Source organism: Hevea brasiliensis, chromosome 9 (assembly GCF_030052815.1).
Source record: "Hevea brasiliensis isolate MT/VB/25A 57/8 chromosome 9, ASM3005281v1, whole genome shotgun sequence".
Lineage (NCBI taxonomy): Eukaryota > Viridiplantae > Streptophyta > Magnoliopsida > Malpighiales > Euphorbiaceae > Hevea > Hevea brasiliensis.
The window spans coordinates 34,970,221-34,988,756 of NC_079501.1; the positions used below are offsets into that span (position 1 = coordinate 34,970,221).

The following is an 18,536-nucleotide window of genomic DNA, read 5'->3' on the forward strand; positions in this document are numbered from 1 at the left end:
ATAAGTTGGGTCATGACATTCCTAATCAAAATGTCCTTGTATAGGGAGGAGTTTTTGAATCACAAATGATAATGAAAAAGGAACCGTTGAAGGAATGCATTAAAGGATGATGAAAAACCCGAGCTGTGTCCGGGTCTATAATTCTACATCATAAAGGCAACATTTATTTCCATTATTTAACTTTGAACTTTTGGCTTATAGTGTTAACCATCCAAATTTCATATCTCCATTTCAGAATAGCTTGGTTGGGATGATCCTACACAAAAGGGGCCTCACTTATCATCTGTGCCCAAGCCTGAAGATGAAGGATGAATACACATTCAGAAAGTATCACGAGGTAACTTATTTAAACTGGAGCCAGCAAGTTCGCTAACAGGTAACTAACAAATCATTCTGTCTTCACTTGAGCGAAGACTCTGTATATGTTATATATGGGCTTGATGAACGATCAATACACATTGTACGTATTTTTGATTTCTTCCTAGAGACAAGATTATCCGTTCTTATGACCCTTCCTACAACAAACAGAAATAAATGAACATATAAATTTCCATGGACGGTGCCAAGAAGTGTGTGTTTCATATCCGAATACGCAAAATAAATGATTGAGCCAATTATCCCAATGCATACATATATACAATCAGAGGTCAATACATACCCCATTATTAAAGTATTAAAAAACCACAAAGTAAAAAAAAATTTAATTTCTAGTTTCATTTAGGAAACATATGGCCCCGGATGAACTTAATTGTCAGCTACTATAGACAAGATATCCAAGTAGTGAAAAGAGAGTAAGCATAAAGTATAAAGAAAAAGAAAAGTTGACATTGCCTCTGGGATGCAAAACTCCCCATCTGCTTCTGACAAAAGAAACCTCACATTTTCCACTAGCATAAACAGAACCCACCGCACTGGGAGTCTGCCCCACATACGTCAGATTCTGTCAATGGGCTCAGTTCGGTCTTGCACAGCCAAACGCTCCGACACATTAGCCAGTGACTTCAGGTTGCATTTGATTAGAGCCTCAACAAAGTAACATGTTTCATCCTTGGTGTTCCCATCCGGCACATCAACAACAAATGACTCAATGACCACTGTCCCTGGTCTCCCATCAATGACCTCTGCATGGACAGTAATGATTGAAGAGTAGTTCTGCAAATTTGAGCAAATTAAGCAAAGTCATTGATGAAAGAATTATGTAACATAAGTACATTGCAAAGTCATTCAAGAAGGCCTAACCATATACGGCGTAATTATCAAATATGACAATAAGGAGCAACAACTTTCATACTAAAGATGACGGTATAGCAAGAGGAAAATCTAATCAGCAGTTGGCGCAGGTTGATGTACTGACAAAAGAAACTTATCCAACTTCGAATTATAGCCAAATACAAAAGCAAATAAAGAAAATGCTGCACAAGTTGTGCAAGTAAAGAAGGTTCAATAAGCATCCTTGAAATGCTCATTTTAAGAGGGATATTTACGGAGAACTCTAGCTAACTATCATAAGAACTCTTACATTTTCCGGTAAATAACAAAAATCAAAATATGTAACAAAAATATAATTCTATCCGATCATTTTCTTGACACAACAGATGAATGAATGAAATCGATGTAAGCAAATAAACAAGCTCTAATGAACTATATAAATGGGATGAATTTCTGAAAAACAATAGTAATTCTGCATCTATAGCTCGTATGGAAATCAAAGCACTGTTTCTTTTAGGAGGCTCTCAACACTTAAAATCTCAATGGCAATATCAAAAGACAACAATCAATCTTTAACGGGAAAACATCCTTGAGTGGACCCAATAGTAAAAATTTTATAGAATTATTAACTCAAGTGTCCCTGCAACTACATGGTTTTATGGCTCAACAAAAACTCATCCCACCAACTTGCCTCACAATTCTACATTTTATTTTGTAACATAAAAAGTAGAACATAAAGCGAATAGGATACAACAATTTAGGCAAAAACTGCACCACTGTCTACTAAAGACCAACTTATAAATATCTTAAGGATGTTAGTCATTTATGTGATCGTAAGATTGCTAATAAGTTGAAAGGAAAATTTTACTGTATAGCCATACGACCGGCTATGTTATATGGTAGTGAGTGTTGGGCATTGAAAGAGTTGTATGGGTCTAAGATAAGATAAGAGTTGCGGGGATAAAAATGTTAAGGTATATGAGTGGCCATACTAAATTAGATAAAGCCTATAATGAGAGTATTAGAGAAAAGGTAAGAGTAGTGTCACTTGAAGATAAGTTGAGAGAAGGGAGATTGAGGTGGTTTGATCATGTGAAGCGTAGACATACAGAGGCTCCAGTTAGACCAGCAGAACACATTATATTAGAGGATAGAAAGAAAAAAAGAAGTAGACCTAAATTGACTTGGAGGAGAGTAGTACAACATGACCTAGAAGCATTACAATTTAACCCAAAATTGTTTAGAGTGAAAAAAGCGAGTCCATATACCAATTTTTTTTTTTTTATAAAGGCTTAGTTGAATTGAGTTGTATCAACAAGTCCAATCCTATCAAGTTCACGAAAAATTTATGTTCCCAACATTGTTCAGGTTAGCACCTCAAATATCAAGAGATTCAACTATTCAAAAGTATTCAAGAGTGCCACCCAAAACTGAACCAGTGTGCCCTCTCACTCACGCACGCATGCGAAAAAGAAAGGGATCAAATTATTCGTACCTTAAGCCGATGATCTCCCCCAACAATGGTCATCCTAAATATATGCTCTTCATCATCCAGCAGCTCCAATCGTTCAGTGCTAGTGGTAGCTGGAAGTCCTGACTTAACATTCACCTCCCTAACACTTCCAATCTGAAGGCCTCCCTGCACAATGCACCTACTAACAAACGGCTTATACCTCTGCGGTTGATCAAATCTCCTAACCAAAGACCACACCTAATAATTGTTCAAATACCACAAACATTATATAAAACATCAAAATAATATAACAATATTATCCAAACAGGCCCTAAAACGCAAAATCCAGACCAATTACAATAATCACTTACAGCCTCAAATGCTATCGGATCTACCAAAATGAATCCTCCATTTTTTTTAAATCGATTAACCTAAAGAATAATAATAATAAAAAAAATAATTGCAAAAAGGGGGGCTTACGAGATGAACAGGAGCTTTGATGTGTTTAACGAGAGAGGAGCTACACTGGTGGTCTTTGACATCGTGCATATGGTGCCTCCTGATGTAATCGTCTGCCATCTTGCAAAACGCATTCCCGTTGACGGTCATGTAATCACAGGTCACCATCCAGGCAACAAAAGAGAGGAAGATCGTGACCCAAAAAAAGAAGGTCAAAAGATCGCCAGGAAAAGCGGAGATAGAACTCAACGAGTGAATCGGAGAGCGGAGAGCGGAGGAGGAAGAGGAGGAGGCCTCAACAGAAGCATCCAAAATGCACCGCCTCCACGGACAGCTCTACCAATAGCTAAACGTCCAGAGCTTCCCATCTAATCGTTTTCTTCGTTTACAAATGAATTTAAAATTTGTGATAAATGGCAACTTGCAATTTTTTTTTAAATATTGTTTATCCGTACTTTCGAGGGGTTGGTCCCTGGTCCTGACTCTGATAGAGATTTTTAATGGAAGAGATGGGTAAATTAGATACGGCAAAAGGCTCTAAAAAAGCCCAATTTTTATCAAATAATTAATTGGGTGTCTAAACAAAATTTGCAGTCAATCACACTCTTGAAGTTTTTAAATGGTCCATCATGTGGGCCCTACTAAGTAGAACATATATCCCCAAATCAAAAGGCAAATCCCTCAAGTGCCTCAAGCTTTTCCCAAAATTCTTTGAGGAATTGAAAGCCTACCTCAGCTTTTAACCCTAGCCTTGATGCCAAATTCGCATTTGTATCGAGATACTTGGAGCTTTTGATGGGGTTTCGTACGAAGTGAAATTGAAACTACCTCCGTGAAGAAAAGCAGATTTTCCAAATTTGTTGGTCTTGCCAGAACAATTCCAATGAAGTTATTCAATGAAACATTTAAGAACTTGAGCCATCTAATGAAGGAAAACCACAAGGGAAAGTAATTAATAATGCCATGCTATGAAGACATTAAAATCAAGTTGGAACTTGACCTTGAATTGAATTGCTGGAGAGATCAAATGAGATGCAAGTGTGACATGCTATTGAGAAATTTTCATGAAATGATTGCTGCTCAAGTTTCTTAAAGAAAGCCTTATTTCTTTTATAGGAAGATGAGAACAACTGGAATATGCGGGTTAGAACCAAGAAAAGATTGAACCCATAAACATGCTTGTAAGCCTTAGAGGGTATTTGGTTCAGTTGTTGGACACAGCTGATAGCTGATAGGTATCCAAATAGCTAAACCAAAGTGTTTGGTAAAACTCTAAAAAATTAGCTAATAACTGAAAGGTAACTAATGGAATACCTATCAGTTGCAGATTCTATCAACTATAAAATGGAAGCTGTTTAGAACTGCTCTATATATTTTTTTATTTTTTGACTAAAATATCCCTACTCTAATGTTTACGCAATCTTTCATTATATCGTCTTCTTGCTCATATTTGAATCAAAATACAGATTTCTTTTCAATCTGTTATCTTCCTTATTTTACTTTCTTGCTCCTATTTCGATTGAAGCTGTGATTTCTTTTCAATTTTCGTGCCATCATTGTATCTCCTTCTTGAGCTTATCAATTAAAATTCTAATTTCTTCTCAAGGTAGAATTGATTTGTGACATTAAAGTGCATCAGATTATCCCTTGTTGAGTCAAGAAGGTATGATTTTCTGATTTCTAATTCTATTTATACTACTGTTGTGTCTCCATTTTTGGTTTTGAATTTAATTTGATTCTTGTTGTTGTTTACACTATTGTTGTGTCTCCAAACTTTGATTTTTGTCACTGTTTATAAATTCAATTTTCGTTATTGCTTCAACCCATCAAATTTAGAGAGCTAAATATACATGAAGAAAGCACATGCAAAATCTAATATCAAGGTTGCTTTTTTTTCATACGCTATCAAGATCTGATTGATTTCCTAATTGATTTTATATGTGACATTCAATCTGAGCAATAAAAAAGCATCAGCCTTACAAAATCTGAAAAGCAATGACTATAATTATGAACATAATTCATCTTTCCATTTCTTGATATCCAATAATTAATTTATTAGCTTTGCTAAAAAAAGTTTAATTTATTAGTCAAGATTTTCTCAATTCTTTTCATATATTAAAAATTCTTAATAAAGTAAAACGTATTATATATTATTATAATATTAATCATTTCATAATTAAAAAAAAACTATATTTTCAGTATATAAATTTTAAATCATTATTTAATTTTACAAATCAACATTTCCTATTCAAATCAAATTTTAGTCCATTGCAGGTCTTAAACTTAAAGCAATAGCTTCTAAATTTGTTTCATTCGTCCATAGATTCTTTCATTGATTTCAGTTTGTGAAATTATCATCTTAAGTTGACAATCAAATTTGATTTTTATCCCTTTTCCTCGTTCCAGATCTGGTAAACGTATTTGAAGTTTTTCTTCCTCAGTTTCTTTTGTATCCCAATCCATCTGATCCACTGAATGGAGAAGCTGCTGCTCTAATAATGCGTGATCGCACTGCTTATGAACAAAGAGTGAAAGGTAGCAACTCTAAACTCAAATTATGAATTCACACATTATGATTTCAGTTTAGCTGCTATATATATATATATATATATATATATATATATATATATATATATATATATATATATATATATATATGTAGAGAGAGAGAGAGAGAGAGAGAGAGAGTAGAATACTTCTGGTCTTAACTGCAATTTCTTTTTCCCCTGATGCTATTCACCTCACAATGAAAAAAATCAATGGTGTTCGTGAATCTAAGAGCTGGACTTAGAAATTATGTTATGTGCCTAGTACAATAGTAATCATGTTCCATTTATGATGATAGACATCTTTAGAGGTCTGAATGCTTTGCATAGAAAAGAAACTTGTAATTCCAGTCTCAATTTCTTAGCATTTTTGCGTTCAAACTATGTATCTATATTTGCTTAATACAGTGTTAGTGAGAAGTAACTTATTAACTATTTTCTGATTTCTAAAGCTATTAGGTTGCTATTATCATTTTCTTGCACCCGTGTTTTTTGAAGTTGCTTGTCATCTAATAGGGCATTTAGGCATGCCTAGCACACCATGAATTATTTCAATTGCCCCTTTGTTTCCATTGTATCATATAAAATCAAACCATTTTCCAATGGGGTTTTGGTTGTTCGCATTTAGAATAATCATCACACCTGAATTATTTCTATTACTCCTTTACTTCCATTGTACCATATGGAATCAAACCTGTTTCCAATGGAGTTTTGGTTGTTGGCATTTAGAATAGGTCTTACACATTTGAGATCAAGTAGGAAAATTAAAACACGAGACATAAAACAGTACCTTGAGTTCCTTTTGTGGGCCTTCGTAGGGCATGGTTAGATGCCTTGAAAGTGTGTGGATCTTTACTGTGATTTTCTAGAACCTTGAACGTATGCTGAAACTATTACTTAAATCAAATGAAAAATTTCTTCAGTGTAATTCTGCTATAGATGTTAATTAAAATGGTTAACTGTAATGAATAGAAAGTTATGCTAATAGAAAGAAGAAACGACAATTACTTTCATTTGGTGCATGATTGCTTGAAGACATGGGGAGCAATAACTATTTGTGTTATTATTAAGCACCTTTGGTCAAATATTGTTGAATTGAGCATCAAATATAGTGCTTCAAACACAATGTTTATTTCTAGCAGAACTTTCTTAGGGAAAAAGATGTGCTATATTTATATAGCATGAGAGCTGATGACAGGTTATTATTCATTGCCCTTTGAATTGATCCAAAAGGTTCAATCTAATTCCAGTGTGTTCAGTGATCGAGGTATGAGATAATAATTTAGTTGAGGACAATATTAATTTTGCCAAATATGGGAATCACACCTTGGAAATAACTAGGGACCTGGAAGCAGTATGGCTCAAATTTCTTGATCAGTCCTTTGAATTCTCATTGCTACTGATTTGGTTTTGGTTGAACATTTTTCTTAATCCAAGATAGAAGGAACTCTAAAATTAAACAATTAATATGGGAAAAAGAATTGTTAATTATGTTAGATATATAAAACTATTCTTAAGACCTTCATCTACAAGTTTGAGCTTTTAGGTTAAATAGTGTCTCGACATGGTATTAGAGTGGTAAGGCTCAGTGGCCATAAATCTAGATCCAAAAACATGGTGGGTTGAGCCACAACGAGCCAAACCTCATGAACTTAGCTAATCGAGCTAAACTTGGGTGAATCCATGGGCTAATGCAACGTGCTATAAAAATACAATATCTCTTTACCTTGATAATTTGTAACCAAATTGAAACCTCATAAATCATTTCAGAAATCATTTTAGTGTAAAAAGTTCATGACCCTATATAGTTGTGTAAGTTTGATTTAAATAAGCTTTTAGACAGTGAGATTTTGGACCTTTTATAGCCATAGACTGTGATCTCATCCACTCCCCTGTTTTCTTCCTTTATTTTTATTTTTCGTTTTCATTCTTTGTTTCTTGTTTTATTTTCATGTAAATAGTGTTCATCCACTCAAGCTATGTAAATGATTTACCTAATTTTTAAAATTTTTGTACATATTCTCTTATATTATTATCTACTATTGCACATGTAAATATATTGAAAGAAGTCATTATATGTTGCCTCTACATAATCATTAAAATAATATTTATCGGAATATGTTTTAAAAAATCAATTTACTTAAATATGTAACTGAAATTATTTTATCAAGATATGGTGACTTTAGTGAAAAAACATTAACATCCAGAGTAAAGTTTGAAATATGGTGATCTCATGTTTCTTGGTGTATTTTTTCAAGAGGTCAATTTGTAATAGAAGTTGGTTGCACAGTTCTTTTATTAACTAAACAAGTCAATTTCCAATTCTCATGATCAATTTTAATGTTGGAATTAGCTATAGTACTAAGAATTATTTGATGCTTATCATTGGAATTCGGAGATTATGGAAAGAGTTATTATTAGTTATCTCATGATAAATTCATGTAATACTGAAGGTCTAGATTATTATTTTTAGTTTTATTTGCCTTTTAAAAGCTTGAATTCTTACAAATATAAGAAACTTACTTTCATGCTTTTTTTCTTGAATTAATCTCAAAATGGGAGTTTATGTTTAATACTCTTGCATACTTTTATTTATTTGAATACTATTTTTATTTAGAGTTAATAGCATTCATCTTTATAGGTTGATATGGCTATAAAAAATAAAAGTGCTGGAAGGGTTGTATGGAGTAGTGAATAATTTAATTTGTTTGTTAAAATTTGTGTTCAATGCACTAATTTGGGCAAGAGAAATGGTGGTGAATGGAGTGACAAAGCATATACATGGTTACAGAATGAATTGAAATAAGTTGGTGTAGAGTAACAATTAAGGCACAAGTGGGATTGGATGAAAGATGAATGAAGATGTGGAAAGCATTAAAAGGGAATGAAATAGGATTAGGATGGGATCCCATAAAAGGCACAGTTGTTGCTCCTGTAAGTTAACTAAAGAAAGAACTAGCTTTTAAGGCTTCATTAAAAATATAGGCATTTAATTATTTATTAACACTAGTGTTTTGATTTTTATATGTATTAAGAAAATTTAAATTTTGTAAAATTTTGAAAGAAAGGAATTGGACAAAGAGCTTTATGAAAAATATCAAGAATTATTTCTAGGAACTGTGGACTGGAGAATTTGCATATGCACCATCATCTAGAGTTTTACCTAATGAAACTCAGGAGACGCAACAAATTAATACCGTAGATCATGTTAAGGAGAATATTAATGCAGAATCTAATTTTGATAATGATTTAGATGAAATGATGAATGCTGGTTTTGGATATGGAGGTTCATTTAGTCAAGCAGTAGGTGAAAATGTGGGTTTAGAGAGCAAAGAGGAGAGAGTTGTCTAATGACCCTGCAATAAAGAAAAAAAAAATAATAAGGGCAAAAAGGTTTCAGGTGCTACACAGATGGCTGATACATTTAAAGAGCTAAAAGAAACTATAAAAGAGACCATGGAATCTAAGATTGCAACTATGTGTAGTCCTTTGGGAGATCGCCCAGGTTGTTCTATTGAAGAAGTTATGAAAGATGTATTAACTTTGTAACTTATAGATAAAGGAAGTGATATTCATTTTTTCTGGACACCATTACTTGATCAAAAGTCAAAAAGAGAGATGTACAATACTCTCAAAGATGCAAAAACAAAGTGGAAATTGCTGCAATTTCATTTCTCATTATGGACTAATGGTGTATGGAAGCCTTCTACTTAGTAGATGCCATTACTTGTATTTGCGATTTTTCTTATTTTTCATTGCTTGTTTGAACTCTTAATTATCAAGTTTGGCATTGCAATAAAGTTTTAGTGTAATCATGAACTTTTAAAGTTAAAATATTTAGTACTTAATATTAATATATATTTGAGATTTATTTGTTTTATTTTTTCTTGATAGAAATAGATGTTGTTCAGTGAATGATTTGTGATGACAATGATGATGAAGTTTGTCAAACAACCACATATGTAGTTGATATTATATGTAGCTATTACTTATCTTATATTCATAAAGAACCTTGCATAGATTCATTCCATATAGGACTTGTATGGTTACATGAAATAATGAGAGGCAATGAGAGAAGATGAGTTAATTTATTCAGAATGGATAAAGACACATCAATAAAACTTTGTCTAGACTTAGAGCATCATTACAAATTAAAATGTTCTAAAAAAAAAGACTGTTTTGGAAAAAGTTAGCATGTTTCATATGTTCTCACTTTGGGAGCTTCAATTAGGCGAGTTCAAGAAAAGCTTCAACATTCAGGAGAAACTGCAGTAGGAACAATCATGAAGTATTAAAAGCAATGTTGTGCTTGTCAATTGATATGATAAAACTGACAGACACCATGTTAAGTAATATTCCTCTTGAGATACTGAATGATGACAAATATATGCCTCATTTCAAGGTATATTTTTCAAATTTTTTTCTTATCTTTATATATAGTACTATATTACAAATATCATTAAAAATCATTAAGTATTTTAATTTTAAAATCTAAACATTTGAAAAATAAGGCTGCATTGGAGCAATTGATGGAACTCGTTTGTCTGCTTATGTTCAAGAAGAAAATTTGATTCAATGTATTGGTAGAAAAGGGGTCTCTGCCCAGAATATCATGGCTACTTATAGCTTTGATATGCAATTTACATTCATAATGGCAGGATGGGAAGATACAACTCATTATGAACACCTTTTCTATTTTGCTATCAATAACAAAAATTTAAACTTTCCCAAACCACCACCAAGTAAATGCGTATTTTATTTTCATTTGTCTCATTTCTTTTTTCAATTGACCATAAAAAGGCAAGTACATAGATGTACACAAATATAAATATAGAACCTTGTACTATTATACATTAGTGATTTGTTTTTTTAATAAAATGTATTTCATATGTAGGAAAATATTATGTAGTTGATGCTGGATATCAACAGATGAAAGGATATCTTGTACCTTATAAAGGGGCTAGATATCAATTACCTGATTTTCAACGTGGTGGAAGACCAAGGGGACTCAAAGAAATTTTTAATCATTAGCATTCATCTCTAAGATGTTGCATTGAATGAACTTTTGGAGTTGGAAGGCAAGATGGAAGATATTGCAAAAAATGCCTCCTTACTCATTTCACGTACAAAGAGATATAGTAGTTACATCCATGGCATTACACAATTACATTCTGTAACGTCCTCACTTTTGGTAGTCCGAACATTCTACTGTTCTGATGACTAATGTCTGTCCAAACAGTCAGAATGTCTGGAACTACACTTCAACTAGAGTGAAGAGGCATAAATTGACTGAATAAAGATTAAGAAAAATCAAGGAAAAATAAAACAAGCAAAGTGCAACTCGGTTAAATGAGCCGGGTCACAACAATGGGTGACCTTACTAGGAAGTGACTACAGAGATAGTTGCCAATCACAGACTCGTGGGGAAGCCCTGTGAGACAAATAATAGGATTAAATTGAAGGCTTTAAGAAGTTTAAAAGGCAATAAAAATGCTAAGAAAAAATTAAGAAAAATTAATCAATTAGTACAGATAAATATAAACCGATAAACTCAATAAGGGACATTTTGGTCATTTCAACCTCAGAGTTGAATTTTAACCTAAATGTTAATTAAAATGAGAGGGATTAAAACATATAAAATAAATTAAATTGTGAAATTATACTTAGAAATGAGAAAAGAAAAGAAAAGAAAAGAAAAGGAAATAAAATTTTGAGGTGAGCATGATGTCATGATGACATCATAAAAAGTGAAGACTAATGAGGAACTAACAAATGCTCATTAAGAGATAAAGAAGACATAAAAATGAGTCAAAATTCAATTAAAACAACTCTCTTCTTCTTCTTTTCCTTTCATGGCCGAATTTCACTTCCCATACTCTCTCTCCATTTTCTTCCTTTTCAAAGCTTAATTCCCTAGGTTTTCTACCCCAAAACCCTAAACACCTTTCAATAAAAATTCACCCCACACCTTGAGGAAGATAAGGGCAGCCAAGAAGTGAAGGAAAATTTAGATTTGAACAAGGTTAGGTGAAGCTCCAAAGAGGTTAGTGCTTATTTCTTCTTTTTTTCTTCACTAAGTATTGAGCTAATGTTAAGATGAGTTAAATAATGCATGAAAGTTAAAGAGAATCAAGGGTTATGTTAAGGAACCAATTTCAACAGCCTTGGGATTAGGGGAGATTTGATGATTTTGATTGTTTTAAAATTGCTAATAATGATATGTGAGGAGGATACTTGAGTTAGATAAGGAATTACATGTGTATCACATGAATTGGAATGTGTTGAGTTAAGGTTTGGCCTAACAATTAGGGCTTTTGTGAAATTGCTTGAAATTGACCAAATTGAGATTAATTGTTGCTATTTAGTAGTGCCATGTATGCCAATTGAAGTAAGGGAGTTAGAAAAAATTGAAATTGGGAGTGCAATTTTCTTGCAAGAAATTTGGACCTATGAGTCCAGTGTATTTTTTGAGCTATAACTGAAATTGTGTGGCTCCAATTGGTATGAGGCCAATTGGAGGTGAAACTACACCCAAAATACCCCATTTTTTATAGAGAAACTATGCCCAAATTCTATCCAAATCTTGACCTAATTACTGTCCCAATCCGGCTTACCAAATCCTAAGTCCAGAAAATTGATCAAATGAATAGTCTGTTCATTTGCCCAAATGACCTGAATTTTATACCATTGGAAAGCTTAGACATAGGACTACAACTTTCATGAAGAACACAAAATCTAGAAATATCTCTAACCAAACCAAATTGCTAGCACAAGTTAGATCAACAAATCTGTCCAGAACTAAATTGTCCAAGAATTCTGGGCTTAGGCATATCCGACCAGTTTTGGCAAAATGACCATAACTTGGTCTAAAAAATTCCAAATTCCATGAAACTAGTGGCAAAATTTCCACAAGACATAGATCTACAATATTAGTATTTTGACCCAAACCCTGAAATTAAGAGAACTAGGTCAATTGGCTAGGTAAAATTAGCATACAAATCCTAGAAATTGTCTAAGTGACCACTTGACCCCAGAACAGTGTTTAGACCATATCTTCCACTAGAAAATCCCAAATGGGATGAGCCAAACTATTTTGGAAACCTAAGAGATAGGGCTCTAACTTTTTTTTAGAAATCTCCCTCAAATTAGGAGTGTAAGTACCCTGAAATTGGAGTCAAAACCACTGACCTGAACTTGGACCCTGAATACACAAGGTACCTGAGTCCAGGCCAGTGATTTGGTCATAATTAATTCTAAAAAACTTGAAAAATTGTGATTTAAATATTTGAGTGACCATAAGACATAGGATAACAATTTTTATGAAGAACACTAGGCCTAAGTTTGGCTGTAACATATTCAATTAATTAGGTAAATTGTAATTCTAAAATCTACCTATTTAAGGAACCAGAATTAGGAAATGACCTAGTTATGGTTATTTGACCATAACTTGAGTTCTAAAACTTCAAATGACATGATTCAAAAGGGAAAACAAAGACAAGGCATAGAGGAACAACTTCCATGAAGGAAGTGTAGCCAAATAAGGGCCACATTATGGCCAAATTGCTAAGTTAATCTAAGACACTAAACTTGGACCTTGAGAAAGGTTCCTAATATGATTTGGCATATGAGATGAAATAAATTATAATAACTTGCTAAGCATGAAAATGACATGAATCAATGAAACTATGAGTATTAAATAACATTATTTTGCCCAGAGTACACCTAGACCCATTTATATAGCTTGGATCAATTGGTATACCAATTAAGGACTACAGATTGCAGTACTGCCCACAGAAATTATCATTGACAGACAACATATGTCTAAGATGATTGTTCTACTGGCTTTATGCCTGCCCGTTGGCCATAATTCCTATTATTATTACTGGCTTATGTCTGCTTACTGGCTTTGTGCCTGACATGACCATTGTATACTGGGGAGACATACGAATATCTAACTAGTATACTCCCGTATATCCAGTCTCTATAGTTTGTCATAGATTACTTAGGTACAAACATGAATAATAAATCTCAAAGTTAAATAAATACATGTGACGATTGAATACAATATACATGCATAGAAAAGATCCTGATTAACTTAATTGCTTCCAAAGTTTTATAAACATGCAAAAGACTGAAATTTCATAACATTTTATATTTTATTATACTGTTATCCATAGAATAATTATTTTAATTATTTAGTTATTTTTCCTTTATTTTATGCAACACTAAGCGTTATGCTTAGCGCGTTGATTTTTTCATCGCGTAGGTACAGGAGACCCTCAGCAGCAGCAGTAGAGCTTAGTCTGGACTTGATCAGATCTGCTACTGGGTAGATTTTCACCTCAACAATAATTTTTGGTAGGGCTCATGTATATCTTAGATGTTGCATTTTGATCCATGTACTTATGTACATGGTATAAATTATTTTAAGACATGTAATTAAATTTTTGGATTGTATATAAATTATAAATATTGTACTTATTTTTATATGAATGTAATGAAGTACTTTATTTATTTGGAATGGTTATGAGTATTATAATGACATGACATGGTTTATGGAAAATAATATGAATATAGGATTTGAATAGGTAAATCATAGAACCCGCCATGCACTAATAAAACAGATGAGACTTTGTCTGGGTCTCCACAAAAATAAGATGTGATTAAAAAAAAAATTTATATACGTAAGATAATATAATTAAATAAAAAATTAAATTAACATTGTACACGACAAGACAGTATAAGATGCTCCAGTACCAAATGTAGCACGCCTTACTCGGCTGCACTGTAGACGGGTGAGGGGTGTTACACATTCGAAGAAAAGCATTGGTTGATCCATCATTTGAGCGATTGGATAAAAGTCTAAATTTTATACCACCAGATATATTTGGAGATGCAGATGACATTAAAGTGGAAGAAAGTAGTCAAAAAAGTGGAGCACTTCAAATGAATGCATTACGTGATCAAATTGCCTGTAGCTTAATATTGGCAAACAATGATTATTAATTTTTTAAAATAAATATTATTTACTATAGTTTCAAATATATTTTACTTTAAAATATTTAATTTTTATTTATATATTTCAATAATAAAATAAATTTGTTAAAATAATAAATTAATAATTATATAGTTATTTTAATAATAAAATAATTAGTAATATATAATAAATTAATAATTATGTAATTATTTTAATAATAAAATAAATTACATGATACATACCCTTATTGGTCATTTTACATATGAACAGCAGCAACTAACATAATTTTTCCAAATACTTAGCATCAATAAGTTACCATCAGTTATCAGCTATCAGCTAACAACAACAACTATCAACTATTAGCTATCAGTTACATCCAACAATTAAACAAAACAATTCCTTCGAGAGCAATTCTTGGTCTATAATATTGCCGGTAATAACAAGTAGCAAAAAGACAAGCTAGAATCTGCTAAACATCTTCATATATTCTCTTGGCAATATCAACTCCCTTAACTTCTATTTTCCATACTAGAAAGAACTCCTCCTTCATTGCATTGTAGCTTGTTGCAGAGGCAGAGAATCTACTGTCTTTTAATAATGGTGAAGCTCATTTAACACGTCTGTTTGGATCATGTGGATAGGGTTGTGCAGTTCTAGTTTCAACTCGGTTCTTTATAAAAACAAGAATTAGAATTGAATTTCAGTTTTTTCATTTTTTTGAAACCAAAAGAGGAACTAAATTTTGGTTCCAGTTCCAATTCAGTTCGAAATGCTTTCGGTTCCGGTTTGATTCTAGTTTTAATTCTACTTTCAATTCTAATTCCAATTCTAATTTGGCTCAGTTCTTGTTTCCTATATTTAAAATTACAGTATTATTGTATTCCTTTTAAAATAACAAAAATAATTATATATTTTAACATCAAAATATCAATAAAAATATTAGCACTAATATTAAAAAAACAATACTAATATCAAAATAAAATATCAATAAAGTAACATTAAGTGTAATAACTTATTTAAGAGAAATACTAAAATCAAACTAATAATTCTCACATAAAAATACAAAATAAGACTAAATATCCATAATTTTGGGGATAGCTCAATAAGCCAGGATCCTACTCAGAACCCTTTAGCCTATGGCACTTGGACTATTACTCTACAGGGGGTTAGAGTTGTGACTCTGCTAAAAGTTTAAACTTTTCGCACGATGGTAAGTGCTCGATCCTACAATTGGGATCAGAGCTAAGGTCACGGATTCAAATTCCTAGCAAGTGGTAGGGGTGGATTATTAGCACTGAGTGGGGATAGCTCAGTGGGCTAGTATTTCGCCCAAATCTATTCAACCTATGATGCTTGGGCTACTACATTGTAAGGTATTAGAGTTGCGCCTCTGCTAAATGTTTAAAATTTTAGTACAGTAGTAAACGCTCGATCCTACATATATTAAGTTATATAATATTTCCATCCAAATTATAAAATAACAGCAAATCAATGAGTATAATATAAGTTAGGATTAATGTAACCTAAATCAAAAGCACAAAACTATGTAATTTTTGGCTTTAGAAAAATTCTTTATTATATTTTCACTAAACTTTTTAAAGTTGAATTTTGTTGGACAATGTATAACTTTTACTAATTTAAATTTTAATTCACAATACTAAGTATTAAAAATAAATTTAATTTTAATATAGTAGATGTTTATAAAAATTTTGTAGATTATAATTAAAACATTTTCAAATTAAAAGTAAGATAGCTAATATAATCTTAAATTTAGTGAATTCAATTATTAACACCGACTCTTAAATATTGTTTTGGTCCACAGTCTCCACTATCACCACATACCTCAAAATACATTTTATTCGAATCGCACCACTGACATTTTGATTGGGTCATAATTCAATCCTATAAAACAACACATACATAAATTAAATCACTTCATAACATATATCTTAATAAATATATTCTACTATCTTATACATTGTCACGACCTGATTCCATGGGCTAGACTGGCATTAGGACTTGGGCCAGCTTAAAGCCCTCGAAACTTGTAGAAAGCCTCAATGTTCCTAAACCCATAACTAGGCCCAATTTCAAGGCCTGACATAAGAAAATAAAATAAAATAAAATATTATAAATTAATTTGGGCCAGCTCAATCTAATAATCATAAAAAATTCATAACTGGGGGAGCCCAGCTTAACCCTTGTATTTAATATGCATAAACCAATTAGTACCACTAATTTTCATTAATTAATATAATGTATTTATAAAAATAGTGTCACAGTGGAGTTCTAAGAATAAAATAAAAAATCAAATAAACTAATAAATAAATAAAAATTTCTAATTAACAATATTGTACCTTGCAGGAAAAAGTGCATGTTAGAATCTGAAAAAAATTACTCCTTTGGCAACCTAAGGAAAAAATTATTGAATAGGAGTGAGAGTTCGACTCAGTGAGTTTAGACATTAATTACAGATGCAATTTCTATAACTACCTAAGACTAATGCAATTCTGCCATGAAACACACATTTAACACATATAATAATTAATTCACCCAGTATTCACATGAGAAGATAATTTAGAACCACTCACTCACCTAGTGTATTACATTAATATATAAATATGGGAGTTTATCCCCTATACAGCTCTCTCAATTCAAATCCTGCCAACAAGTTAATTCAAGCTGGACTTTTGCTTAAATCCAACTGTGGGGGCCAGCGAGATCAACTTAAAGCTGTGCATCACCCTAACTTTCCATATCTATTAAGACCGACTTCCAGCAAGACTAGATCAAGCCGCGACTATCCATCCAATCCATATCCATAATATACCATATAAATATAACACATACAGCTCCAAATTATTCTTAGGGTGGCAAACATAAGTAATTAATAAAAATTAAATATACAATAACAAGAATGCTCCTAATATATTTTAACTAATTATATGCATAAATAATTATTTATAGAATGTATGAGCATGCTAGATATATAAATAATATTAAAATTATAAAAATAACTAATATCTAACTTACAGACTAGTTGACTCAATTGCAACTAGTCCGAATGGAAGGATTAGATGATCGACCTGATCACCTATACAAATACTCCAACCTCTATTAATTGATTGATAGAATTAACCAAATAATTTAAACTACAGAAGCAATAATTAATCCTAAGATCTTGCCCAAATTTCTATAGAGTCTCCCTTATAACTGAATGTAACTCCTTGCATGAAAAGTCAACCAAACACAGCACTTAGGGCCTTAGGCCCATAACAACAATCACAATGCCAATCTGGAGCCTACAAGAAACCTAATCCAGATTTAATTATCTAAAACTCTAGCTCAAATCTCAAACTCCTTTGTAGTCTAAACAATTATTTTTAGCACTTCAAAAATTATAAAAATATTCTTAGAGGTCCTCTGCATTGTTCTTATATTAATTAAATTTATTTTACTTACTTTTTACTAAGCCTATAATATTTTACAAATTAATTAGCTAGCTTAACCAAGGAAAAAATTATACAACTTGAGGTTAGGATTATCTTTGCAAATTCTCCTACCTAGAACACGTCTGAAATGTTTGAAAACGCTAAAAACAACTGTAAGTGTAACAACCACAATTTCCTAACGTCAAATTTTGCAGATAGAATAATATGGTAAATTCAAAGATTTTGCGAATGAAGGAAAGGGTGGTAGAAGGTGTATATGTGTGTTTGAGGTGTTCAAAATGTATTTAAAAATGAAAATACTTTAAAGGTTTTTTTTTCTGAAGGTTTTTTTAAGTGTGTGTTTTTGGCAGAAGGAACTTTGGCAGCACTTTCGGTATTTAAAATCCCTTTTCCTATTTAAATATCCTTCTTGGATAGAATGGACTCTAGAATCAAAACTA

General features: G+C 32.0%; 1 protein-coding gene across 1 annotated transcript; it reads right to left on the bottom strand.

Annotated features, from left to right (window-relative positions):
• Window positions 1–547: 547 nt before the first annotated feature.
• On the bottom strand, window positions 548–3,520 carry LOC110671559 (abscisic acid receptor PYL8). Its single transcript, XM_021834048.2, has 3 exons — window positions 3,143–3,520; window positions 2,705–2,920; window positions 548–1,152 (listed from the first exon to the last, which is right to left on the bottom strand). Exons 1-3 carry the CDS (start codon window positions 3,287–3,289, stop codon window positions 934–936), a joined length of 582 nt encoding a protein of 193 aa, XP_021689740.2. The 5' UTR covers window positions 3,290–3,520; the 3' UTR covers window positions 548–933.
• Window positions 3,521–18,536: the final 15,016 nt, after the last annotated feature.

Excerpts from the sequence above, each read along its gene's own strand:
- LOC110671559 (XM_021834048.2), bottom strand. The coding sequence starts at position 3,289 with ATGGTGACCTGTGATTACATGACCGTCAACGGGAATGCGTTTTGCAAG. Across the intron at positions 2,921-3,142 it reads TCAAAGCTCCTGTTCATCTC|GTGTGGTCTTTGGTTAGGAG; the intron begins GTAAGCCCCCCT and ends AACAATTATTAG. Across the intron at positions 1,153-2,704 it reads GGGGAGATCATCGGCTTAAG|AACTACTCTTCAATCATTAC; the intron begins GTACGAATAATT and ends TCAAATTTGCAG.